General features: G+C 35.7%; 1 protein-coding gene across 4 annotated transcripts in view; it reads left to right on the top strand.

The window, feature by feature from the left end:
* The window catches only part of LOC306872903 (Kv channel-interacting protein 4-like), a gene marked incomplete at both ends in the record, with an annotated part of 182,136 nt that overhangs the window by 112,514 nt on the left and 42,211 nt on the right, over positions 1–27,411 (top strand). Inside the window, one exon of one of the 4 annotated variants that reach the window (XM_079421822.1) lies at positions 16,068–16,170. The exons of the other annotated variants lie outside the window; for them this stretch is intronic. Coding sequence (XP_079277948.1) covers positions 16,068–16,170 — 103 coding nt within the window. Of the gene's footprint in view, positions 1–16,067; positions 16,171–27,411 lie in introns of those variants that run through there. 4 annotated transcript variants of the gene reach the window in all.

The following is a 27,411-nucleotide window of genomic DNA, read 5'->3' as shown; positions in this document are numbered from 1 at the left end:
GTATGGGTCACCATACTTGGCAGTATGTCACTTCACTTTTATGCATTCGCAGCAAAGCGTGACGTTCTCCAAATCCAATCCCCAAGTTTCTTCAGAGAAATCATGCTGTGTTCATTTATAATTTCTTTGAAATTGTAAATTGCTCTCTGGAGACTGGAACTTTCCCACATGATGTTTTCAAATTATTTCTCAGGCATGTTCCAGATCCTTCCATCCGGCCTAATTTTAAACTTATCCTATTTTTTCAAAAGAATCGGTCATAATAAACATAAGCAATGACTGATAGCATACAGTATCTCATATTTAAGTGCAACTTTAAACCACCGAAATCCACTGTTACAGTAAATGAACTCTAAATATTAATAAATGGTAAAAATGGTTTAAAACCTGTCTTAAATCTAGAAAAAAAAAATTGTTTATATGAACAATATTAAAATTTTAATTTTTAAGCAAGACATTTTTACATACTTAAGACAAAGTACAATGAGAGCAAGACCATGACACTATAGTGGGAAAGAGCTTAATATATTTAAAGAAATATTTAATTTCTCAAATTATTCATAGCAATTACACACACACACTAGTATCCTTATCACGGGTAATGGTTTTTATACTGTATAATAGGTATTTTCTGTCCCCTTACCCTAAACCTACCCCTCACTGGAAACGTTCTGCTATTTCAAATTTTCAAAACATTCATTCTGTATGATTTATAAACTTGTTTCCTCATGGGGACCAGAAAAATGTCCCCACAAGGTCAAAATTTACTAGTATTACTATACTTGTTGTTCTCCATAACATAGTGAATACCAGTACACACACACACACACACACACACATGCACATGTATACATATAATTGCTATAAATAATCTGAGAAATTCAATAAGATTGAGGACACCTGGCTCTACAGACGCAGCTAATTTTATAGCCAAGGCCTACTTTTGGATCTTAAAAGTAATGTGTTATGACTCTGAACACTTTATTCATGTTTTCTTAAAATGTACAGAAACAGCAGGTGGAAAACAAGCCAACTAGAGCCAAGTAGGGCTCGCTGCATCCTGCGGTGGACATCCAACCCCGCCCACATCCAAGTGTGACGTCATACGCCACGCCCATACCTATACAGTCACGCCCATGTCAAAGCGATACGTCAGAAACCACGCCCTATCATATACGTCCCTTTTGTGATTTCCCGGGAAACCGGAAGTAACATAATGTCAAAGCAATTTACAGCCGTTTCTGGGATCTAAATAAAATAATGTTGCCTTTCGTTTTACTAATACACGTTTTCTTATTTCTTGAAAGGATGTCTAGGCTAAAATGTCACAACTTAAATCTAATATATTTAGTAAGTCTAATGTACAGAGCTGATTTCTCATCACAACAGCCTGTAAAACACACTTGCATTGGTTGATTAAATTAGGCTGATTGTAATAAAAAACCTCTACACCTTACCTTATTCAACCTTATTGTAATGAGATAAATTCTCATTTATTACTATCGATTTTAAACTACCTAAGACACCTTTTAGATTTATCACATTTAAAGGGTACAATTAGATTTTGTTATTGTAAAAGTCACAACACGTTATATAAATTGTCATTTAAATTTCTAAAGATGTTATTGTAAAAGTCACAACACATTTTTATAATTTATAATCGTCATTTAATTTTCTAAAGATGTGTTGTTCCACTTATCATCAGTTGTTAATATTTGAATGAAATGATTGACAGTTCTCCATATGCAGTAGGATACACATACATTTGCTGAATAGAGATTGCTTGCTTTGATAAATTATAACAAGTAACATGGCATTGACATTCAGGCCTTGTTCATCAACAAAACTTCATATGAAGTGTGTCCAGGTCCTCCACATATTTAAAGATGAATAAACAGACATCCCTTGCTTCTTTTGGTATTTTTATATTTATTATTTTACAAAAATAATTTAATTAAAAATTATGCAAAAAATATATGTTCTATAAGAGATATGTTCCAGCTATCATAAATGAACAGCTGAATGATCAGATAAACAGTTCTTGAAATGCAGTACACACACATACATAAACTACATAGAGAGATTATTTGCCTTTTGTTAGATTATTCACAGAAACATGACATGGATTTTCAAGCTTGTTCAGCAAGACAGTTTGATATGAATGTGTCCATCTCCAGAGGATACTCAAACAATCAGAATATTGTATTGTACAGATGTGCTGTATACAAATTATGCAAGGGAATGTGGATAGATTTATGATATATTAAATGAAAAGCATATGTATAATAAATATAAGTATGGATAGTTTGGTATTGCACATGTTTTATTGCACAGTGGGGAGAACATTTAACTGTTTGTGAGGTAGATATGGCCTGAGGGAAGAAACTGTTCCTGTGTCTGGTCGTCCTGGTGCTCAGAGCTCTGTAGCGTCGACCAGACGGTAACAGTTCAAAGAGGGAGTGTGCTGGATGTGAGGGGTCCAGAGTGATTTTACCAGCCCCTTTGCTCACTCTGGATGAGTACAGTTCTTGGAGAGTGGGGAGGGTTGTACCAATGATTCGCTCAGCAGTCCAAACTACCCTCCATAGTCTTCTGAGGTCAGATTTGGTAGCTGAGCTGAACCAGACAGTTATTGAAGTGCAGAGGATGGATTCAATGATGGCAGAGTAGAACTGTTTCAGTAAGTCCTGTGGCAGGTTGAACTTCCTCAGCTGGCGAAGAAAGTACAGCCTCTCCTGGGCCTTCCTGACAATGGCGTCTATGTGAATATCCCACTTCAGGTCCTGAGAGATTAATAAAAAGACATCTCTTGCTTCATCCGATTCAACCCCAGGTAGTCTTTGATGGCATTTTGTTGATTTTTACCGTCCATCTGGAGTAAAGCAGGCCCTTTCACCTCCCACAGAATAACTCACGACGACTCTGTATCCAGCACAACACTGGGCCAATGTCTCTTAAAAACTTCCACTTTATGTCCTCTTGGCACTCCTGTTAAAAATACAGAATACGTGTGTGTTGGTCCACTAAATATTTGTCATACTAAATAGTATTTACCTCATGATTTACCTCATCATTTTCCATACAAGAATATTTATGATTTTAAACCACAAAACTCAATCACTACAGTCTCTAGAGAAATGCTCCCTCCATACCTCCATACCTTTCTTTACTGTTGAAACTGCAGCAGGAACACCTCATCTCAGCAGAACTGCTCTGCATCAGGCTTGGACCAAAAATGCGTAGAATGCTGTAAAACATGACAAACAAAGATCGACAATAATTATGTGATCTTTCCATTAATATAGAATAATACAAAGATAATGTCACAAACAGAGTTATCCAGCAATTCATAGTGAAATGATGTGGTTTTTCATCCAAGTTACTGTCCAAGGGTTCTGTGATCAGTGTATATCATTAAAAATATATGTATGTGAGTGAATGAGTGTTTGTGTGTGTGGGGTGGGGTGGTAAGTACATATGCGTGAGTCGTTATAAAAAATTGCACATTAACTCAACATTCATTACATGTTGTAAGAATCAGTGCACTAAAAATATATAGTGCACTGATTTTTTATTACATAAAATTAACTCTAACTGAATGTGCAATTTTTTAATAACCCTTTTTTTTTTACATAATAGCTACATAAAACTCTTACCTACTCATATACACACTCTATCCCTCTCACATATGTATTTACCTCTCCCCACACACATTATATTTTTAATGACACTGATCACAGAACCCTTGCACAGTATCTTGGTTGAGGAACCACATCATTTCACTTTCTTGCTGGATAACACACACACACACACACAAACAAACACGCATCCATATTTATATGTTAGTGATATCTACGTAATAACGTGCCTGTGTACAGTTGAAAACACATAAGCATGCTGAACTGTTGTTTACACACATGCACACATTGAAGTTGTTAACGTTTCTTCGTAAAGACAAAATGTTTTTTTTTTTACTTACCAGCACAGCAAACTTCTTTTTTTTAGCGGTTTGCAAACAATTAGACTTATCTTCTTGTCGATGCTTTTTCCTGTTTCAAAATAATAAGTATGTGACGTATTTGGACACAGGCGTTGCTTGTGACGTCACGCTTGGATGTGGGTGGGGTTGGATGTCCACCGCAGGCTGCAGCGAGACACTCCTCACTAGAGCACTTACTGTAGCAGACCACATCACACCTGGTTGCTGTCAGCTGTGTGCTGGATTAAGTCCTTTTTACGTCACTGAATGCCTGAGAAGCTTTCCAAACCAACAGCAGGAATGCTGAGTATAAAGTAAAACAGAAATCAGGTAACACTTCTGTATAAGACGTGTAATCTTTCCAGAGCTGAATGTTTCTCAGTGACTGGCATGTTATCAAATCATGTTGCTCTTCCCTGTTTTAGTCACTCGAGGGCAGTAAAGTCCTGTTGCACCGAATCTGCTGAATCCATTTAAGAGCTGTGGTGTACAATGTACAGTTATATGCATCGCAAAATAATCAATCACATATGCGATTGATTATTTTGAGTTATTCCTTGTATTTGAATAATTCTGATCGAAAGCTCACTTTTCATTCAGTTTTATTCATATCTGTCTCTCATTTGAAACATTCCCAAATGTATGTCACATTTCCAAATTCCTGCATGTAGTTAAATAAAAAGTTAATTAAAAAATAAAAATAAATAAAATAAAAGAATGTTTTCCCTAATGGTCTATATTATTGGATTATTGATGATATTACTTTCCACAGCCAGCAGGCTTTCTGGTTGCAGGCACATTCATCAAATGTTAAGAATCCAATGCTAAGCTGATTAAGGGCCACAGAGCAAGAATAATACATTTCTATCTCGAATTTGTAGGTTTGCTATATCCTCTTGTTGAATCTGCCTTGAACTGATGAATGGTGGCTTTATACACAGATTGTTCTATTTTGTTCCCATAGATTTTGTTTTTGCCCCACAATATATCCCAAATACACCCAAAATTTGTGTGTGTGTGTGTGTGTATGCATGCAACCTTTATAAAATCTGGCCAGTAATTAACACAATAATTGAATAGTGGTTCATAGTAGCCGATAAAATTAAATTTGAAGAATTTGGGACACGAAGTCTCCCGAGGGGCCAGGGTGCAGAAGTGGGGTACTGCCTATAAACAGTGCACAGGGACCGCATTCTGTGAAAATCTTCTTTAATAAAATGCTATAAATAATCAAAAACTTATTAACCATAATAGGCTATCAGTTAATTTCCGATTATCTGTCACTCAAAAAATAAAATAGTCGAGGGATATTTGTGAATGGGCGTTCGATTTACATTCGAGAGAATCTGATGAGATTGTTAAGAGAAATGCAAACTATACCTTTCGCCGAAAATCGCCATTTTGATTTAAAAATAGGTCATTTATTTGATTCATGTAGATCCTGTGAGTTGCTACTTCATATGATACATCAGTACAAAAAAGTGCTGAACTTTGATTTTTTGAATGGTTTTTAAATGTTAAAATAATGATTTTATAATATCTAAATATAAACCCAAAAGCAGACATTAGAGAGTAGAAATGGCAAATGAGCCAATAAGTGATCCTTCTGCTGCCGTTTACTGGTTGTAGTGGGAAATTCATGCAATTTTTTTTATTATTTTTTTATTTTACAATGTTCCCATTTTATATAAAATTTAGAAGAATATGAATACTTTTAAGGCAAATAAATATTATAAATTAGTATATACAGGGGTCCCCAACACTGATCTTGCATGCCCCTTAGCAAATGTGCAGTTGTGTCCCTACCGAGGGAGACCGCAAGGTATGCGATTTCTACCGAGAGGGTGGGCCCCCCATGACCGCTTGTTTAGGGCCCCCATAACTCTAAACACGCCTCTGGTCAGCTAGCGTGTCTTTTCAAAGTGATTGACAGCCTTGTCACCTGACCCGAATACAGCGCTGGTTTGCTAAAATGGACTTATCGGCTTCTGTTCACAAACAACAATGGCGCATCTCTGCTTTTGCAGTAAAACGTGAACTCAGGATGCCTTGAAAGTGGACAATACCGGCTTTTTTGACAAAATGTGTTTAGGGTTCAGATCGCGCTAAATGTGGAGAATAATGCAAGGCAATTAGCACATTTTTTTTAAGTGGTGTTTAACTCTTCATTTGACAAAGAAGCATTACTTGCCATATATAACGGTGCTACATGCTGGGTTGTTTTCAACCAACAGTTGCGTTAAATGTTTAACCAAACCTTCTGGGTAGTAACCCAACCGCTGGGTCTAAACAACCCAATCGCTGGGTTCGTCCATATTTTACCCAGCGCTGGGTTGTAGTTAACCCAGCATTTTTTAGAGTATATATATATATATATAACAAAACAGTAACACTTTAGAATAGGGAACACTAATTCACTATTAACTATCACTTTTCCCTCAATAAAGTTCTAATTTGCTGGTTATTAATAGTTAGTAAGGTAGTTGTTAAGTTTAGGTATTGGGTTGATTTGGGGTTTATAATGAAGGTCATGTAGAATAAGGCATTAATATGTGTTTAACTACTAACTAATAAACTACTAATTATTATTATTATTATTATTACTACTAATAAATGGCTAATATTCTAGTAATATGCATGCTAATAAGCAACTAGTTAAGAGACCCTAAAATAAAGTGTTACCAACAATACTAATATAATAATAATAATAATAATAATAAAGTTTAAAAATTTGAAAACAACTTTGTCATGATTCCATCAGAAGAATCCCTCAGTGTCATTATGTGAAGGTTTCTCAAGGTCTTTCTGTGATAAGATTACTACTCTGAGATCTCAGCTACAACCTCTTGCTAATGTTTCACCTGAATGTTGTTACTCTTCAGCTATATGGAGTGATTTTGATCCAGTTGCTCTCCAGTCTCTCAAAGAAACCATCATCCATTTGAAACCGTATTTTTGCTCTCTTGATGTTCTCCCTCCACATATTTTAAATCAAATTTTCGACTCGATTGGTCCCAGTCTGGTGTCTTTTCTGAATAAATGTCTAATTTCAGGGACTATACCTGATAGCCTCAAAGAAGCTACTGTGACACCTCTTCTTAAGAAATCTTCTCTTGATACTAGTAATTTTAATAATTTTCGACCCATCTCAAATCTTCCGTTTATTACAAAAGCACTGGAGAAAACTGTGTTTTTTCAGTTACAGTCCTTCCTTAGTGCAAATCATATTTTTGAAACCTTCCAGTCTGGTTTTAAGCCTCTGCATAGCACAGAGTCTGCTTTATTACAAGTCCTAAATGATATCTTATTGGCGACTGACTCTGGTGACTCTGTTGTCCTAATTCTGTTAGACTTGACCTCGGCTTTTGATACAGTTGATCATAAAATTCTTTTATCTCGACTAGAATATTTTGTGGGCATCCAGGGAACTGTTCTTAGCTGGTTCAAATCATATTTAACAAATAGAAGTTTCACTGTCAGAGTGGGCAATTTCTCTTCATTGCCTGCTAAACTTTCCTGTGGAGTGCCGCAGGGTTCTATTCTTGCACCAATTCTTTTTTCTTTGTATTTACTTCCTCTGGGCTCTATTTTCAGAAAGCATGGTGTATCATTTCACTGCTATGCAGATGATACCCAAATTTATCTACCTCTGAAACGAAATAAACATGCTGCTCTGGAATCTCTTTTTGCCTGCCTGAATGAAGTGAAAACATGGTTTTCTCATAATTTTCTATTTCTGAATGAATCAAAGACCGAGGTTATAGTCTTCGGCCCTTGTGAAAATTCAGGGAGCAGAAGTGTTGATTTGGACTACCTTGCTCCTTTTACTTCTACCTGTATTAAGAACCTAGGTGTTTTCTAGGATCAGAGTCTTAAATTTGATAAACAAATAAATGCGGTTATTAGTTCCTGTTTTTTTCAGCTACGCCTTCTTTCTAAAATTAAATCATTTCTTTCTGTGAAAACTTTAGAGATTGCTATGCATGCGCTCATTACAACTCGTCTGGATTACTGCAACTCTCTCTATCTCGGCATTTCTAAATCTTCCATCGCTCGTCTTCAATTAGTCCAAAACGCTGCTGCTAAATTCCTCAAAGGACAACGTAAATTTTATTCTGTTACTCCTATTCTGAAATCGTTACATTGGTTACCTGTGCATTTTAGAATTGAGTTCAAAATTCTTCTCTATGTTTTTAAATCTATAAATAATTTGGCACCGATCTATTTATCTGACCAACTTTATCTTTACAACCCTACTCGAAGTCTGAGGTCTGGTGATCGAAGACTTCTCTTTGTCCCCAGATCTCGGTTAAAGCATAAGAGGGGATAGAGCCTTTGCGGTTGCTGGCCCTAGGTTGTGGAACAGCCTTCCAGCCTTTATCAGATCGGCACAGTCTTTAACGGTTTTTAAATCATCTCTTAAAACCTATCTTTTTTCTTTGGCTTTTAATTCACTGTGAATTTATGGTATGAATCTTGTGTTTTATGTCTTTGTTTGTGCAGCACTTTGGTCAGCTGTGCTTGCTGTTTTTAAATGTGCTATATAAATAAAACAAACTTGAGACTTGAATAATTACAAATATTAAATGATTATGTGATTTGGGGGGAATTGTAATATTGTGCTGCACAGCGGTGGGCCTTAAGGTCAAAACGCTTAGACTCTGGACCACTGGTCTAGAGAGTGTCTTGACCTTCAGCCTCCATATTCTGCTCAAACAATCTCCTGTTAAAGAGAAATATCTCTATATGAACTGATCCAGGCAAACGTGTCATTCACTTCGCATGCTTCTGCTGACGTTTACAACCATTTGTCAATCTTCAGCCTTGCATTTTTCATGATGGAAACTTGCAAAAAACGTAATCATGTGCTGTTCATAGCAGTGACCTCTGTTTCATTGCTTGCGGCGGCTGCCATTAGAGTACTATCGGTTACCGTTTTATTTGTAGCAGCTGAGCTCCCTCTAAATATAGCTCACGGCACTGATGGCAGCCTTTGTGCGGCTTGCTAACGTAATCACTCAGACAGGACAGCCCGTGTGTGTGTGTGTGTGTGTGTGTGCGTGTCTGGAACACAGGTTTCTTTCTTTCTCACCTGTGTAAAGTGAAAGGGGAGTGTGAATGAAAGAATCACACACTGGCATATTGTGTGTATGAAGACACCTCCGTTTCAGCACTTATGTGTGGATCCCTTTGTTTTTGGTGTTCCTATGGATACCAGGCTTTGAAAACGTCTTGATTTGTAGATGTGTATTTTATGAGCTCATAAAGCCATCTGAGTAAGCTGGAATAGCGCTGTGTGTGTTCTTTCATGCATGCACATGTAACATGCTTGAGCACAATAGGAGGAGTAATTAAATGCATCGGCCGTTCGTGGAGCAATCAGAAGATGGTTGTGCTAATCTTTAGAAGAAGAAGAATGAGCTTTATTGGCCAAGTATGTTTACACATACAAGGAATTTGTTGTAGTGACAGAAGCTCCACAGTGCAACAGAAAGACAGCAACAGGACACAGATAATAAAAGAATAACAACAATTAACCAAAAGGCAATGTACAAAGCAGCAAAAACACAATATATAATATAAACAACTATGTATGTACAGGTCAAGTATGTGCAAATTAGAAATGAGAAAATAAAGATAAAATTAGTGAGTGTGGTGAATGGATAGTGTATTATAGTTGTGTGTTCCACATTTATTGTTGAATGTTCATGAGATGGATTGCCTGAGGGAAGAAATTGTTCCTGTGTCTGGTCGTTCTGGTGCTCACAGCTCTGTAGCGTCGACCAGACGGTAACAGTTCAAAGAGGGAGTGTGCTGAATGTGAGGGGTCCAGAGTGATTTTACCAGCCCTTTTGATCACTCTGGATAAGTACAGTTCTTGGAGAGTGGGGAGGGTTGTACCAATGATTCGCTCAGCAGTCCAAACTACCCTCCATAGTCTTCTGAGGTCAGATTTGGTAGCTGAGCTGAACCAGACAGTTATAGAAGTGCAGTGGATGGATTCAATGATGGCGGAGTAGAACTGTTTCAGCAGCTCCTGTGGCAGGTTGAACCTCCTCAGCTGGCGAAGAAAGTACAACCTCTGCTGGGCCTTCCTGACAATGGAGTCAATGTGAATGTCCCACTTCAGGTCCTGGGAGATGGTGGTGCCCAGGAATCTGAATGACTCCACTGCAGTCACAGTGCTGTTCATGATGGTGAGTGGGGGGAGAGCAGGGGGGTTTCTCCTGAAGTCCACTATCATCTCCACAGTTTTGAGCGTGTTAAGCTCCAGGTTGTTAAGACTGCACCAGACAGCCAGCTCCTTAACCTCCTGTCTGTAAGCAGGCTCGTCACCGTCCTGGATGAGGCCGATCAGTGTGGTGTCGTCTGCAAACTTCAGGAGCTTGACAGAGGGGTCTTTAGATGTGCAGTCGTTGGTGTAGAGGGAGAAGAGCAGTGGGGAGAGTACGCAGCCCTGAGGAGCTCCAGTGCTGATGGTTCGAGTGCTGGATGTGAATTTACCAAGCTTTACTAACTGCTGTCTGTCTGTCAGGAAGCTGTTGATCCACTGGCAGATGGAGGTGGGGACGGAGAGCTGGGTTAGTTTATTCTGAAGGGTTTCCGTGGTGATGGTGTTAAAAGCGGAGCTGAAGTCCACAAACAGGATCCTCACATAAGTCCCTGGTCTGTCCAGATGCTTCAGGATGAAGTGCAGTCCTATGTTGACTGCATCATCCACAGACCTGTTTGCTCTGTAGGCAAACTGCAGGGGGTCCAGTAAGGGTCCAAGTGATGTCCTTCAGATAAACCAAAACCAGTCTTTCAAATGATTTCATGGCTACAGACGTTAGGGTCACAGGTCTGTAGTCAATAAGTCCAGTAATTTTGGGTTTCTTTGGGACGGGGATGATTGTGGAGCGTTTGAAGCATGAGGAGGACTTCACACAGCTCCAGTGATCTGTTGAAGATCTGTGTGAAGATGGGGGCCAGCTGATCAGCACAGGTTTTTAGGCAGGCTGGTGACACACCGTCTGGGCCTGGTGCTTTCCTTCTTTTGTTCTTCCTGAAGACCTGGCACACATCTTCTTCGCTGATTTGAATCATAGGTGTGGGGGAGAGAGGGGTTGCTGGAGGTGTGAATGGTTGTGTGGAGAGGTGTTCAGGGCGGGTGTGGGGTGATCGTTCAAAACGACAAAATAACTTTTTCAAGTAGTCTACCAGGTGTTGATTCTCCACAGTACTGGGGGATGGTGACTTGTAACTGGTGATATCCTTCATTCCTATCCACACTGAAGCAGGATCACTGGAAGATAATTTTTTCCTGAGCTTGTCAGAATAATTCCTCTTTGCCACTCTGATCTCCTTTTCCAGTGTGTATTTGGCCTGTTTGTACAAGACTTTATCCCCTTTTCTGTAAGCATCTTCTTTGGCCTGACGGAGCTGTCTGAGTTTTGCAGTGAACCATGGTTTGTCATTGTTGTAGATTAGAGTCCTGTTAGGAATGCACATATCCTCACAGAAACTGATATAAGATGATTTAGTCCCAGCTTTTGCCGTTCGCTGCACATGATTGGCTATGTTGGAAATTATTATATGAGCGAAAATGTCTTTTATAGTGTGTCAAAGCTTTTTAAACTGTAGTTTTAGTTAAAAACATTTCCCACTTTTCTGAACACTACATTTTCATGACCTTTTGATTCAAACTGATTTTTGAAGTGGTTCAAGTGATTCATTGGAAATACCAATTAATTTGTAGAATTTGTATAGTGTCATTTATAGTATTTATTAATATTTAAAACTAGCTTTTTATATTCATTTGAATTTGATTTTTTTTATTTTAAGTTTTAGTAATTATGATTTTTTTTTGTAGTTTTTTTATATTATTTATTTTATGCTTTAATTTATTTTAGTTCCAGTTTTGTTTTAGAATTTTTTATTACACTTATTTTATTAAAATAGGTTTTAAAAGTTTAAGTTTTTCATCTAATATTTATATTTTTATTTTATTTCAACTTTAGTTCCAAATGCTTTATATAGCTTTTAATAGCAGATTCTTTAATTTATTTAAATTCCAGTTTTAGTAACATATTTTATTTCAGTTAGTTGCCAAAGTTTAAGTTTCTCATGTAATATTTATATTTTGTTATTCCAACCTTATTTATTTAATGAAAATGCTTTTACCTTATATAGTATTATTTATAGTATTTATTAAGCTTTTGACTTAGCTTTTAGTTTAATATTTTTAGTTTTCATTTTAAGTTTTAGTAATTATGTAATGTGCTTTTGTCATTTATTTTTATATTTTGCTTTAATTTATTTTGATTCCAGGTATAGTCATTTTAATACTTTAACATTTTTAACACTTTAACAAGTTTGTCATGCATTATGTTTTATTGTATTTCAGTTTTATTTAAAAAATGCTTTTTTCCTATAGTCATTGTTTTAACAACACTGGAAATAGCCCATTCAAAAGAAGCTTGCAAGCAGTTTTTACTCTTCAAAAACTAAAAAATATTTTAAAGCGGATCAAAACTACACTCTAAAAAATGCTGGGTTAAATACAACCCAGCGCTGGGTAAAATATGGACGAACCCAGCGGTTGGGTTACTGCCCAGAAGGCTGATTTAAACATTTAACCCAACTGTTGGTTGAAAACCACCCAGCATGTGTTCTGTCCAATATTTACCCAGCACTGGATTGTATTTAACCCAGCATTTTTTAGAGTGTAGAAAAATGTGTATATATATATATATATATATATATATATGTTTGTATAATTTTCTCTCATGATATAATCGAGGTTTCAGGGTTTGTGGTCGGAGATCTGTGCTCAGCACCTTCATAAACATTTAAAAAGCACAGGAAGGCGAACCACAATACGGCGTGACTTTAAAATGACCTCCAGTGCTGTGCTTTGTTGGGTTCGGGACACCAGATCCATGCAACTCCATCATTCTCTTCAATAGCCGCAATCTTCTCTCTTCTGGCTCGTATTCCAGGTTCAGATTTGTGAGGACGCATAATGTTCCTTCTGCGTTCTGCCTCTTCATTTTATATTATTTGTTTAATGGAAGTCATTTTTGATTCATAATTCATTCCACAACTATTTTTGCAGCTGTTTTTGTTATTTTATCTCAGAAGATGATTTTGATTCCTCGTGACATGAACCCTTTGATATTAATTAACTTTTTCTATTGCTTGCGTAATAGAAATCATGTCTTTACATGTCGAGAACCGCTGCTGTTCCTTCAGGCCGTGCAAACCAATCTTAGGCTTTTAATTCACACCATACGTAAAACATTTGAATGCACCATGAGTGTATTTTAACATGGCAAGATGTTGAAAATGGAGGCATTTGGCATTTGAGCTAAAGTTCTGGTCTGCGTTACAAGCCCTTGTTCTGGACTTAATGTACAAAAGACAAAAGGTGAATGAATCACAGTTTACTGACATTGTGACCTTGCCATTTCTGGCAGTTATGTGCGAGGCGGCGAGGTTAACTGAAACAATACACCTTCATTAGCAGACAAATCAAAATGCCTCTTGTTCTAATCAAATCCTCCACAAGAATGTGATTAGGAGGAAAAAAGAAGCCATTCACAACAATCAATTTCCCTCTAGAGCCGCTGGTTCAAATCATTCACATGGATAAGGGATACCTGCAAAGTTAGGAAGTAAACTAGACAATAGAAACATTTTGTAGCTTTGAAAAGGTCATATGGTAATCTGACGCTTGACATCTCCTCAGTAATCAGCTTGATGAATGATGATATTAAGAAAACAAAACATGCTGTATAAAGCTTTGCACAACGTTTGACAAAATTCTGCATTTAACAATCGGCTCCCATTTAAACCATGTGCTGGAAAATGAATTGCAGTAATAGCAGTAATTTATTGCAACTGCAATTTAAAGAATGTAAACAGTCACAAAACAGACGTTCATACAATGCGAGTATGATAACATTTGTGATATTAATTCATCATGAAAAAAATGTACTATTATACATGAAGCTCCCATATGAAATAATTTGTATTTAATTCCATTTAAATTCTACTTCGAATACAAATCTATATCTTTTTTATGATGCAAATTTAATTTAATTTCCAGTTTAATTAATTGTAGTTTACCAACACACTCATGCCAAATTGTAACTTTTTGTACCTTTTTTTTTTTTTTTTTACATTTTCTCATGTGATCACATTTAAATCTGGGTTATCATTATCTTAAAATATTAAAATACTTGTTAATTTAAATAAAGCTAAAATTTGGAGAAAAAAAAAGTGAACTAAAACTAAAATAAAAAAAATTAATAAAACTAATATTTAAAACAATAAAAACTAATAAAAATACAATAAAACGCTAAAAAATATGCTTCATTTGGTAACATTTTATTTTTAAAAAATAACATTACTGAATCAACCTAAATATATTAGGTTACTGTCGCGATGCACACAACAAGGAGGAACGAGCAACACGGGGATGAGGATAAACTCAAAATAACAGTCTTTAATAAATCCAAACAAGGCAAGGCAAGGTAGACACAGACAGGAACACCGGGGAGTAACGAGTAGACCAGACGAAAACTAACTGAACAGACAGGACTAATACATAGGATAATCATAGATAATAAGACAAACACAGCTGGACAAGAATTAACTAATCATCACACTTAACAAGGACAGGAAACAAACCAAATATGGAAACATGAGGCGGGAACACAAGACACACATGACAGAGGACTGACAGTTACACCAATAAAACTAAATTTAAGGGTAATAGGCCTATCAGATAATGTAACAATAACAGTTTACCACTTTTTACAGTGTGAAAATTCAGACAAAATCGCCACATGATAAAATAGTTACACTTTCTCACGAGATTGGCTTTGAATCAGGGTTATTATTGTTAACTAAATCTAAAACCATTAAAATATATATTTTTTTAACTTTGTTAATTGAAATAAAGCTGAAATATCAAAATGTTGAAGTGCTAAATTCCTATATGGAAAATAATAATTAAAATATAACTACTACTAAAACTGAAATAAAAATAAACTCTAAGAGTAATACTTAAAAAACAGCATATCCAAAAATTACTTAAAATTTAACTAAATTGAAAACTAAAATGTTTTTGTCATACAAATCAAATTTGACAAATTCAGATGAAATCGCCATATCATAAAATAGTTAAATTTTCTCTTGAGATGTGGTTTGAATCAGGGTTATTATTATTGTTGACTATAACTAAAACTATTAAAAAAAAAATGGTAATTGAAATAAAGCTGTAATAGTAAAATATGAATATTAGATGAAGAACTTAAACTCAGTTCTAATTTTAATTTAGTTTATGTTGAAGTGCAAAATTCCTATCTGGAAACGAAAATAATAATTACAACGTAACTACAACTAAAACAGAAATAAAAATAAACTCTAACAGTAAAACTTAAACTAATTAAAATAGTACATTATAAAAAATGACCAAAAATAAAACAGATGAAAACTTGAAGTATAAAAAATAAAAGCTAATTAAAAAATATAATATGTAATATAATACTGAAGATAAAATTGTAAACTCTTTCACACACAACAGTTTTTTTTTTGTTTGTTTGTTTGTTTTACAGTCATTGTGTCCTGTTGAGTTAGTTTTTCATGATTTGCTACAAAAACCTGTTTCCTTGACAACATATGGTGTACGTGACCGAGCCTTGAGGTGTTTCCTCTGATGGACACGGGCCGGCTGTGACACTTCACTACATGCAGTCAGGTGTTATCTCCAGCACGCTGTCTGTCTGCAGACTGATGTTTCAGAGAGAGTTCACCTGCTTTTAGAGCTTAAGATCAGGCTTTGCTTCTCTCCGGATTTTCCTCCACATCATTTGATATTTTCCCTCCTGTTTTCTTTTATTGTCATGATTCATTGATTTCCTTCCAGGTCCCTCCTTCTGCTGTTGTTTTATTTTTTCTGATCTTTAATTTGGCTCTCCGCCCCCTTGGCTCTCCTCTCATCTTTTCTCAGTGAGAAGATGCAGGCTCTTTGAATGATGTTGACGGCTGATCTCTGTGTTCAGCGCGGTCAGCGGTCACAGCATGACCTGACCCCGTCAGCATGATGAACTTGGAGGGACTCGAGATGATCGCGGTCCTGGTTGTGGTTGTTGCCTTTGTTAAGGTTCTGGAGCAGTTTGGACTTTTAGAGGCGAGCTATTATGGTAAGATCAGAGAAGATTTCTTCACCTCAACGAATTGGGGACATAATCTGTTGTGTAAAGGTTTAAAGTGTTTGTACTAAGAAAACACTTTTTTATTGCTCTTTTCTAAGCTATAATCATGAATGTTTAACAGAGCATATGATTTTCTGAAACGTATCTTCAGGTTTATGTAGATCTGGTGATTATTGGTTCTCATGAATGTAAGTTCAAAAGAATAGAAACCGTTTTATCCTGCATATTTTTGTCAATATGGTTTTCAGTTATTACTTTTTTATTGACAAAAATAAGTACAATTAGTTATGCTAATTTAGTGTTCATGTTTGCTTGTGTGGCAAGGCTGAAAAAGAAGTACACATATTACTGAAATATACTTAAGATTATACTCAAGTGTGAACTGAATGTGATGTTTTTGGACTCTTAATTGCATGTTAATTTCAAATAAATGAAAAAGTTTTGTTGTTAAAATTTATATTAAATGCAATTAGCTGAACTTGAGAGTGCTTGTTGACCCACTAAGTGCATCTTTATATGTTGTTTCAGTAACACTGTAGAATAGGCAACACTTATTCACTATTAACTACGACTTTTCCCTCAATAAATTCCTCATTTGCTGCTTATTAATAGTTAATAAGGTAGTTGTTAAATTTAGGCGTTGGGTAGGATTAGGGATGTAGAATAAGGTCATGTAGAATAAGGCATTAATATGTGCTTAATTAGCACTAATAAATGGCTAATATTCTAGTAATATGCATGCTAATAAGCAACTAGTTAAGAGACCCTAAAATAAAGTGTTACCGTTGTTTCATAATTACTTCTGTTGTCTTTGAAATGTGGTTAAAGTACTGAATGTACTGACAAGCATTAATGGTAAACTTAATTATACTTTAATGTCATTTCTATGCCATTCTAACTTGTATGTCATGTGTTTAAATATATTTATAATTACACATTTATAATGATGAAGTTGCAATTAAGTACATTTAAAATTTATTAACTTTAAATGTGATAGGAAACAACAGACTACAGTTAAAATTATAATCAAGTACTTTACATGTGCTTTAGGATGTTAGTCAACATCTAATTGGTGTAAAAAACATTACATTATTACAAAGTGCATTTTTTAAAAGTGTAGACTTAAGTGGCCTTTTATTTAATATTATATTATTTGCAACTTCACTTTCAAAATTTGAAGTACGCTACAGTTGCACAATACAATTAAGCATATTTCTTTTTTACAAGGGTTAGATGGGGAAAGTTTAGTGTAGTGAATTGTCAAGTTTGTGTACTTAAGTGTTTTAGATCAATTATTTTATTCATGAATAATGCAAGTTTTTTAGACAAATTGAACTGATAAATGATTGTTACCATTTCATTGATTAGTAAAGAAAATGACCCGTTGTAAGAAAGACACTAAAGAAACTGAGAAATAATATTTAATTTCACTGACAATATATATGTTGAAATATTATAAAATAAAAGCAAAATATCATATTTAGGCTTTAAAGGGGTCATCGGATGTGACATGCATAATTACAAGTTGTTTGAACTGAAATATGTGTTGGCAGTGTGTGTACACAACCACCCTAATGATAAAAATCCACCAAGTGTCTTTTTTTTTTTATCTCATTACATCACTTCCCCTTTCTCAAATCGAGCCGAACTCTGTGTGACGTCACACAGACAGGCCCCTCCCTCGATTGTTTGATTGACAGTAGCATTTCAGCACAGACTGGACTGGTGTCTTACCTTAGACCCGCTTAAGTGACCTATCATCACTATTCACTGTCATCACCACTATTTCACCACCGGAGCAGATGTAGACAAGAATGCCTCTGATTTTAAGCGATTGAGGTGTTCTGTTGTTGGATGTAATAGTGAACATAGCAGTCGTCATTTACTCCCGACATCTGAGCCGCTGAAGACGCAGAGGATTACATTTGTTTATGAATGCGTCTATCTTCGTGCAAATAATTCGTGATCCAGCTTCACCTCAAGAAGAAGTGTGTAAGGTTTTTTAATGAATCTTTGCAAATCGCCTTTCCTAATAACGTGCTAGTTAGCAAGTTTCACGATGAACACAGCTATCTCAGAGAGCTGCTCGGAAGAGAGGGGCGGGGTAAGCAGAGCTCATTTGCATTTAAAGCGACATGCATTACAACGGCTTGCTGTAGACAGCTGTTTTTAACAAGGTATAAACGGTGTTGTTTTACAATACCACTGAGAAATTCTAACCAAAGTATGTTAAAGACTTTTCATTAAGACCCTAAAGAATCATATCAACTTCACTGTAAAAAAAAAAAAAAAAAAAAAAGTTGAGCCAACTTAAAATTTTAAGGCAACCAGCTTCAGCAGATTTTTGAGTTTTCTCAACTTGTTGTTTTAAGTTTATACAACAAAAAGTTGAGACTCTCCTATAAAAATAAGTTGAGAGAACTCAAAAATCTTCTGAAGCTGGTTGCCTTAAAAAATTTTAAGTTGGCTCAACTTTCTTTTTTTTACAGTGTTGTGGAAAATGGTCATCCAATAACCATTTTAAAAGCCTGTTGACAAAATATATATATAATAATACTGTTGTAAGTATATGTTCTGCAAAATCCCACCAATCTACAAAGCAGCTGGTTTGCTGTCGGTGTATCTTCTGGTTTGTCTGGTTTATCTTCAAGGTCAGCATTAACTGTCATTACAGTCTGGGCTCATTTCTTTGGCTGTGTGATTCAGTTTGTTTCTGCCCTGTTTTTAATTGTTAAATCAGTCTGTTAACTCACGGTCTGTCATTGCTTTGAGCTTGAAGCATGCTTGACTTCCACAAATATTGCCCTGTAAGTTGTTATTTCAGATTCTGCCGAGCATATGGTCTGTTTCTCATCACCTCTATTATTAACCTACACATGCATATGAGTGGGTGATTGTTTATTATGCCGTCTTATGAGTGGACTTACAGGTTTCTATATTGAGCTTGGCCTCTTCATGACTATTTAAGAAATATCTTCTAGCTTGATATAAATATGATACTTGTCCTTTATTACAGACGACAAATTGACTTCAAAGGTGATCGATCAACCCCTAGATAGATTTTACAAAGAAAATATTTTTTATTATTATTATTAAAATAAAGTTTAATGTTGTGTACACCAGACATTATAAATCCAATGACATCACCATTAATCGTATTGATTGTTTTAAAAGTGTGGTGGAGCAGCTTGAACAAACAATGGCTGCTTATGATAACATTAGGCAATAATACTTTGATTTATCTGTTGAATGTAAATGAAGCTAATTGGACGGTTGCAGTGTCAGTGCATTATTCAAATTAATGTAATGATGGCAGCGTTCCCAAGCCGAATTAATAAGCCTGCCAGACCCAACAGTGTGGCATTTCCGCTGATTTATTATTTATATTAATTGCAATGTTGAAATTGCATTTACTCTTCCTATATATCCACTTCAAGCCATGGTGTATGTGGCTACCTTGCAAAGATTATATTTGATATGTTTTGTGTATGTTAGAGCAGAGCAGGGGTATTATTGTTAACTAAAACTAAAACCATTAAAAAAAACATTAAAAATAAATAAATACATACATAAAAGACACTTAAAAAAACGAATAAAAATTATCAAAAAAACTAAAACATTAACAACAATTAATGTTAATTTTAAATTAAAATTAATTCAAAATATTAACATTTATAATAGTTTATAGGATTTTTCTAAATTGCATTGGTTGAATTTTTTTTTTCTGTGCAAACAAACACAAAAGCCCCATAAAAGTAGCCTCCTGAAACGAACCGAATGCAACTTTTGCTAGTGAAAATAATAAGTTTCCCAAGCTCTCATGTGCACATTAATGAGAGTTAATGAAAGAAATTGTGATGTCTGATTAGTGAATGCATTATGTCTGTTGAGTCAGTGAAGCAGGTTATTCTGAATGATTCATTCACAAATCATCCAATTTAACGCAATGATTCTTAATGGCTAATAGCTCACTACAAGAAAAAAAAGATCAGTTAATAACTTAAATTTCACTCACTTTATATTCTTTGATGTTACAAATGAAAATTAAAGCTGAAATGAATAGTGACTTTGGACTTTAAGGTGACCTGTTCCTTTAAGAGATGTTGTCTTTAACTGGTCAAGAGGTTTAAGGAAGCAGTAAACTTTTTAGTCTCATGTTGTATTTTCAATAGTAATTATGTGCCCTTCCTGACTTGCAGTTAAAAATAGATAGTTTTCGCGGTCGGATGCAAATGGCTTCTTTCACCCAAGTCACCTCGTCTCTGCTGGAGTGACAGTGAGTGACGGCAGTGTGCCACCGAACGACACAGGCATGATATCAGATGACATGAGAGCACAGATGACACTTCTGACAGGATCCCAAACAGAGCAAACACAAGACGGTGATTGCAGCAGACTGAAGTAACAAGTCACATAAAGAACCACCAGTGAGCAGTAATTAAAGGTTTTACATTTAAGTCCATTTTAAATCATTATGTTTTAGTAATATTTTGTGTCATGCTTTAAAGAAGTACACTTAATTTGATGTGTTGATTAACCGAAGTACATGTAAAGTACTTCATTAGTGATATTTAATTTTACATTTAAAGTTAATATATTTTAAATGTACTAAATTGCAACAAATATTTTTAAATAGTTTCATGACAAAGCTTATTTTAGTTTATCATAAATGCTTGTCAGTACATCTGGCATTACACTTTAGCCATATTTAAAAAAAACAATAGAAGTAATTATTAAATTAGATATAAAGATCTTGTAAAAAAAACACTCTAATGTTCAGTAATTATAATAATAAATAATATTCATGTAAATGCTATTAGCATGCAATTAAGTGTCCAAAACATTACATTCAAAGTCAAAGTCGTGACGTATTGTCAAGTGGTGCTCTGCGTTTAACCCATCCAAGTACACACACACAGCAGTGAGTAGTGAACAAATGCACACACACACACACACACACACCGTGAACACACACCCGAAGCAGTGGGCAGCCATTTATGCTGCGGCGCCCGGGGAGCAGTTGGGGGTTCGGTGCCTTGCTCAAGGGCACCTCAGTCATGATATTGAGGGTAGAGAGAGCGCTGGACATTCACTCCCCCCACCTACAATCCCTGCCGGCCCGAGACTCGAACCCGCAACCTTTGGATTACGAGTCCAATTCTCTAACCATTAGGCCACGACTTCCCACAATTCTCTTCCCACAATTCCCCATTCAGTTCACACTTAAGTGTATTCTTTTAAAGTGCAGTATTTGCATAATAAATATATATATATATATATATATATATATATATATATTTTAAGTATATCTTGATCATTGTAAACAGACTATTCTTTGGGATAGATATTCTGTGATGACACTCTTCCAGAAGGGAGGATCGGACGAGTCAGTGGATGTCAGTGAAGTGAAGGATTGGTGCAGGAGGGGATTGAGTAGGGTGGTGTTAGTCCATGTGTAAATCAGTGTGAAACCAAATCGGTCACCAATCAGTCACCCATCAGACCCGAGACCACTGCTCTCATGGCCATCTGCTGTCCTTCTGTGTGTCCTGTACAGCACGCTCCCAGACGTATGCTGTTACGCCTACTATAGGGGACTGTATGATGGTCACGGAAAAAGTAGATAATACTGATAATCTGATATATTATCTGCTAGTCGTTGTTCAGAAGAATTGTTTAAATGTTCGATAGGATCTTGCAGTAATATATTTCAGACACTTGGTGGCATTACAACAATACACTTGTTATATGAGATTTGGTGAAAATACAGCTTTAATGCCTCTTAAATTCATAATCATGGCAGTCACTCCTCATCTCCTTTCCTATTCATTTCATCAATTTCACAATATGTCCTAAAGCATGAAATAACTGCAATGTAATACAGGGAAACAGGTGGAAGATGATGATGCCTTGGCATATTTGATGGCTTAGCATAAACTACAATTTCACAGCATACAATTGCATTTTAGGATCATGGTTTTGAATTGCTGACTAGGATTTTAATTAAGTAGTAGGTTTTTCAACCACAAGGCTGTCAAAAAATAATAATAAAAAATAAACTACTTCTACATAACAGTGGCATTTTATGATAATTTCATTTGATTAATATTTAGATTTATATTAGATTGTAAAAAATTATTTGATTTTAAGATTTTGATATTCTAATTAGATTTAGATGCACATTAGATTTTATACTACTTAATTATATTTTATTAATATTGTGATTTGTTTGTATATTTGCCATTTTACTTTCAGCTATGCTAATGGTTTGGTCTTTTCTTTTCAGTTAACGTTTATGGTATTTCAAGTAACGTTTGTAAATCCATTTTTATTTTATGGTGTTCAAACATATTCTGTCACAATAATAAACCATAGGTGTGTGTGTGTGTGTGTGTACCTACTTAACCATATTTTGGGGACAAATTTGTACCCAAAAGTGAGGTAAACCTGACACAATCTGCAAATTCCTCCCTTTGGGGACGTCCTCATTTGTAAAACGGGTTTAAAAATAAACTAAACAAAGTTTTTTTAAATTGTAAAAATGCAGAAAGTCTCCTGTGAGGGCTAAGTTTAGGTGTAGGGTTGGTGTAGGGCAATAGCACATACAGTTTGTACAGTATAAAAACCATTACGCCTATGGAATGTCCCTATTTAGATAGCTAAGTAAACGTGTGTGTGTGTGTGTGTGTGTGTGTGTGTGTGTGTGTGTGTGTGTGTGTGAGAGAGAATGTGGGCGCAGGTGTGTTTTTCAGTCCTGGTTGGATGCTGTGACTGAAACCAAATGAAAGCGAGATATCTGAAATGAGAAAAATAATCAGAAGGAAGTTTGGTTTCACGTGTTGAGCATAACTGCAGTTTTAATGCAAAACTGTTGAAATGTGCTTTTTTCATTCATGTTTCATTTTTATGACAATGCTTTTAACCTCAGGTTCATCAAGGATGACTCTTTTCATGTTCTTTTCATTAGAATAAAACATCTAAGATAACACATAATTTAGGAGCGTATATTGGCAGGTCATTTGTATGCTATCAGACCAAATCAAAACTCATCACATTTGGCATACATTAGGCTTGCAGTATATTTCTGGCACTAGTGGATAAATGTCATTCAAAAGCCTTGTGCTTGTCACATCGACTCTTGTATTTCAGAGATGCTTGAGTCTCTTTCTTGTTCACTTGCTGCAGGCAGCTATTAAATGTGCACTCATGCCAGAATAAATAAAGTTATTAGCTTCTGGTGTGAGGAAAATGATTGATGTTGATAGAAACGTTTCTTATGTTTTTGGCTTCTCCTCACTGAATTATAAAAGCTTTTATTTAATTATTTATTTCTTCCATGTTCAGTCGCTCGGAACCAATCAAAAAATTCAAAATAACCTTAATCAAGAAAAGCTCACGAATGAAGAATTGAGCAATTCAAAGACATTATTGTGACCGATGAGGAAAGAAAGTTTTAGAAGTCAGTATTTTCAATATATGTTTCAATATATGACTTTCAAATAATAATAATGAATTGCACTAAACCTGTGGTGAAACTAACAGCCCTAGTTTTTATGTCTCTTCTTATACTTTAAGACTTGCAAAGTTTCTGTAACTGCTTGTACAAGCTGTGTACTAAACACTTGGGGGGACACAGTCAAAGAAGTCTTAGTCTTAAAGAGATATTTCACCCAAAAATTCAAATTTGCTGTTACGAATTGAGAATTGAAAAACAAATCATATCAAGGAACGCAAAATTAACACCTGTGGCTCCTGATGATATATTGAGGTTTAATGAAGCAAAATGATTGGTCTGTGCAAGAAATTGAACATTATTTACAACATTATCACCTATAATCCAGAGCCTCAAACGGTCCGAAGTGATGTCCAGTTTGCAGACAAATGGGACATCCCTGAGGGTGAGTAAATAAAGAGCAAATGTCCATTTTTGGGTGAACTATCCCTTTAATAGTTGCACTAGAATAGTTTGAGGAAACATTTAAAAAGTGAAACTTGATGTGTTGCTCCAGATGAAGAGACTGAAGCAGCAGCCACAAAACACACAGTCATTATCTGTTGTCATTTTGACTGATAAAATGGGTTTCTGTCTGGAAATGCTCCCAGTTGGTAATATGTCAAATTGTGCATCTTTCTCATTCTTTGTTTGGGTTTCAGTATTACTTTCAGTCCTTTTGTTTGAAGGCATGTCTTTTCTATTCTGTCCCACACTAGGCTGTTGTTTTTTTACTGCTTGAAGAAAATTATAGTAATTTGATAGGTCATTTATCTTCGATCAAACAAAGTTTTCTGACCAATTATTTTTCACAGGTGATGGAACATAAATGCTTTTGACATTTAAAAGCTACTCGTATATCCGTGCTGACAGCACAACAATCAAATGCCATGTAATTTTCTTCAAATGTTCCTGTCCTAGAAATGTCAGAAACGCTGCGTTATAACCAGGTGCGACACGGAAATTTTCCAGCGACAAGCAATTTTCTGTCCACAATACATCGAAAGCCATTCTGAACATATTTTGTTTAAAGACCCAAAATCTCCTCCTAAACGAAAAAGTTAACCATTAACGATCAAACATATTTAAAATTTGCAGTCTTTCTTTTCTGGTAATAAAAAAACATTAACAAAAAGGAGAAGAGTTGGTATTCTACATCTGTTTCCAGAACAATAAATAAATAAGCTGATAGCATTAGTTTTCCTCATAATTCTGACTTTTCTTCTCTGAACTCTTAGTTTATATCTAAGAGTTCATGCCTCACTTTTTTGCCACAGAATAAAAAATAAAGAAGTGACTTATTTCACAATTCCGAGATTACATCTCAGAAATCTGGTTTATTTCATCTGGTTTTCAGACAAACGTCTTGGTCCTTAAGCCGATTTTAAGCCATCTGTCCCAGCCAGTTGCCACAAATATAATTCTCTCCAACCACATCAGCCGGCTGTGCAGGACCAAAACCACATATCCTCATATCAAACAGCAGTTTCAACAACAATGCTTATATTACTGAATGTTGCATCATTTGCATTGCATCGTATAACAAGGCTGCTGCTTGTTTTTCAGACCACCAGGGTCCTGCTTGAACTGGGGGCAGTTAATCCTCGATTTGAGCCATTACAAAATATTGTACAGAGATTTAATAAACACATTAGAGGGCACTTCTAGACACCTGACAACTTCTCTCAAGCGTTGTGGTCTGTATGTTGTTGGCAGAAACTGTTATTTCACCCTCAGTAGTGTATTCAGCAGTGCTCAGTGCCGCCATGGTTCACAAGCTTTAATTGCTTACATTTCACGCTCAGTGCTTTTGGGGATTTGAGGATATGACGGGCTAATTTCACTGCTTTCTAAATATTGGAAACCAACATCGCTACCATTATACCATTATAGCCTACCTGAGGCACGGCACACCTGTTGTTGTGGCACAAATTACAGTGTAATTTTACATTGTGAACATTTGAAAGCACTTGCGTAAATTTGTTGCTTATTAAAGACAATGGGGTTTTAAAGCTACAAGTGTCATGAATTTTGAATGGGATATGAGACTTTTTTGGACTGTTGTTGTCGCCATCAGCACAGGGAGAAGGTTGTTAGATACAGTGTTGAAAACGACCTTTCTTATAGAACTGCATGATATTGAAAAAAACATAAATGTGATACGGCTCAGCATGAAAACCCAAATTCTCCAGTTTAATTATGCACAGCGGGTTTCAGTGTTCATTTACACACCAGCAGCTCATGATCCAGTGTTTTCAGTATCTCAGAGCAGCACAGCCGTTGAGTTTGGGTCGCTTTAACATGCATTTGGGAAAGCAAATTACTTTTTAAAAATAGGTTTGAATTGGCTCTTGTAAAGTGTATATCCAAGTGGGAACTTTTTTTATTGTCTTTTTTTTCCCCCCAAATTGATCAGCCCTAAAGGAAAACCTTCAAAGCAAACAGTTATCTTTTCATTTTTTTTTTTTGTATATTCTATGCATATGCACTCCCCTAAAAAACCACCTCGATCATTCTAGAATGATTTATTTTTTACAAATAGAGCAAGTCATCGGGTAAAAATTGCTGTATTTATTTATTTAAATATTGCAATTTCTGTTTTTATGATATCATGGAGCCTTACTGTCATATTTCTGAGGCACAGTCTTATCCTTGGCAGGTGTTTTTTCTTTTTTCTGCACGTGTGTTTTTATCCACAGGCATCAATCACCTTTGCATAATGTGAACATGTGACGGACTTCACTGACAGAGAGGTCACCCTCGATTAGTGACAGCACCTCTGATACTTTAAATGAGGATATTGTTAAAGAGTTGAATTGTGAGCAGTGTTTGTATTGTAGGTCCTGACTTGCCTCTCTGAATGTCAGTATGTGTGAATCAGGACAGCCTTTCCTCACATAACCCTCTGCTGGACAGGCCAGGCTTGATAAGAGCCCCCACAGGACAGGGAGGCTTTGACCGTAAAATGAAAATACGTAATCTCTGGCCAAAATCGATTTTATAACCCACAGAAATCGAAGAACAAGGAGCATTCCCATCTGAGACACATCCTATGCTTGACAGAGATAAGAAATCGACCCAGTAAGGGTTCTCCATCAACACTCTCTGACATTTTACGTCACCTTTAAAGATGTCACAGAAGGACAACACAATGGCCATATAGCTCTCAAAGAGTGCATGCTGAATTCATTCATGTCTGTTGTATATCACAATTTTTACATTGCATTTGCATTTTTTAACCTTTTGGGCAGAAACTGTGAGTTGCTAAATGATTCCCAAAGGCTAGTGTCATAGTTTTAATAAAACTAAGCTATTATAGGCAGATGGAGGGGGGAAAACACAATGAGCAAAATTAAAAATGGCTGTAGGCATAATCTGCATAATTACATGAGCGGCATTAATAACCCTACACTAAATTATTTGCTCCAAAAAAGGAATAAAATCATTTGGTACGAGACCTTTAAGCAGTTAGAGATTTGGCTGAATTAACTGTAATACATGAAAATGTCACTGTTTATGAATTATGCTGGATAATGAATGCAAATCTGGCAAGACTGTGAAACTGAAGTGTTAGTGTTACAATCCTTTAGCATCTCTCAACTGTTTCTCGATGCATTGGCTGATTATATGGGCCAGAAGGTGGCAGTAGTCATGCATTTTTTGCTCTTTTGTTGGTTTTGATTGCTTCTTATGTCCTCATTTGTAAGTCACTTTGGATAAAAGTGTCTGCTAAATGA

Source organism: Barbus barbus, assembly GCF_936440315.1.
Source record: "Barbus barbus genome assembly, chromosome: 1".
In the NCBI taxonomy this organism is placed as follows: domain Eukaryota; kingdom Metazoa; phylum Chordata; class Actinopteri; order Cypriniformes; family Cyprinidae; genus Barbus; species Barbus barbus.
The sequence above is the reverse complement of the archived record's forward strand: the minus strand, read 5'-3'. Positions and strand labels throughout refer to the sequence as shown.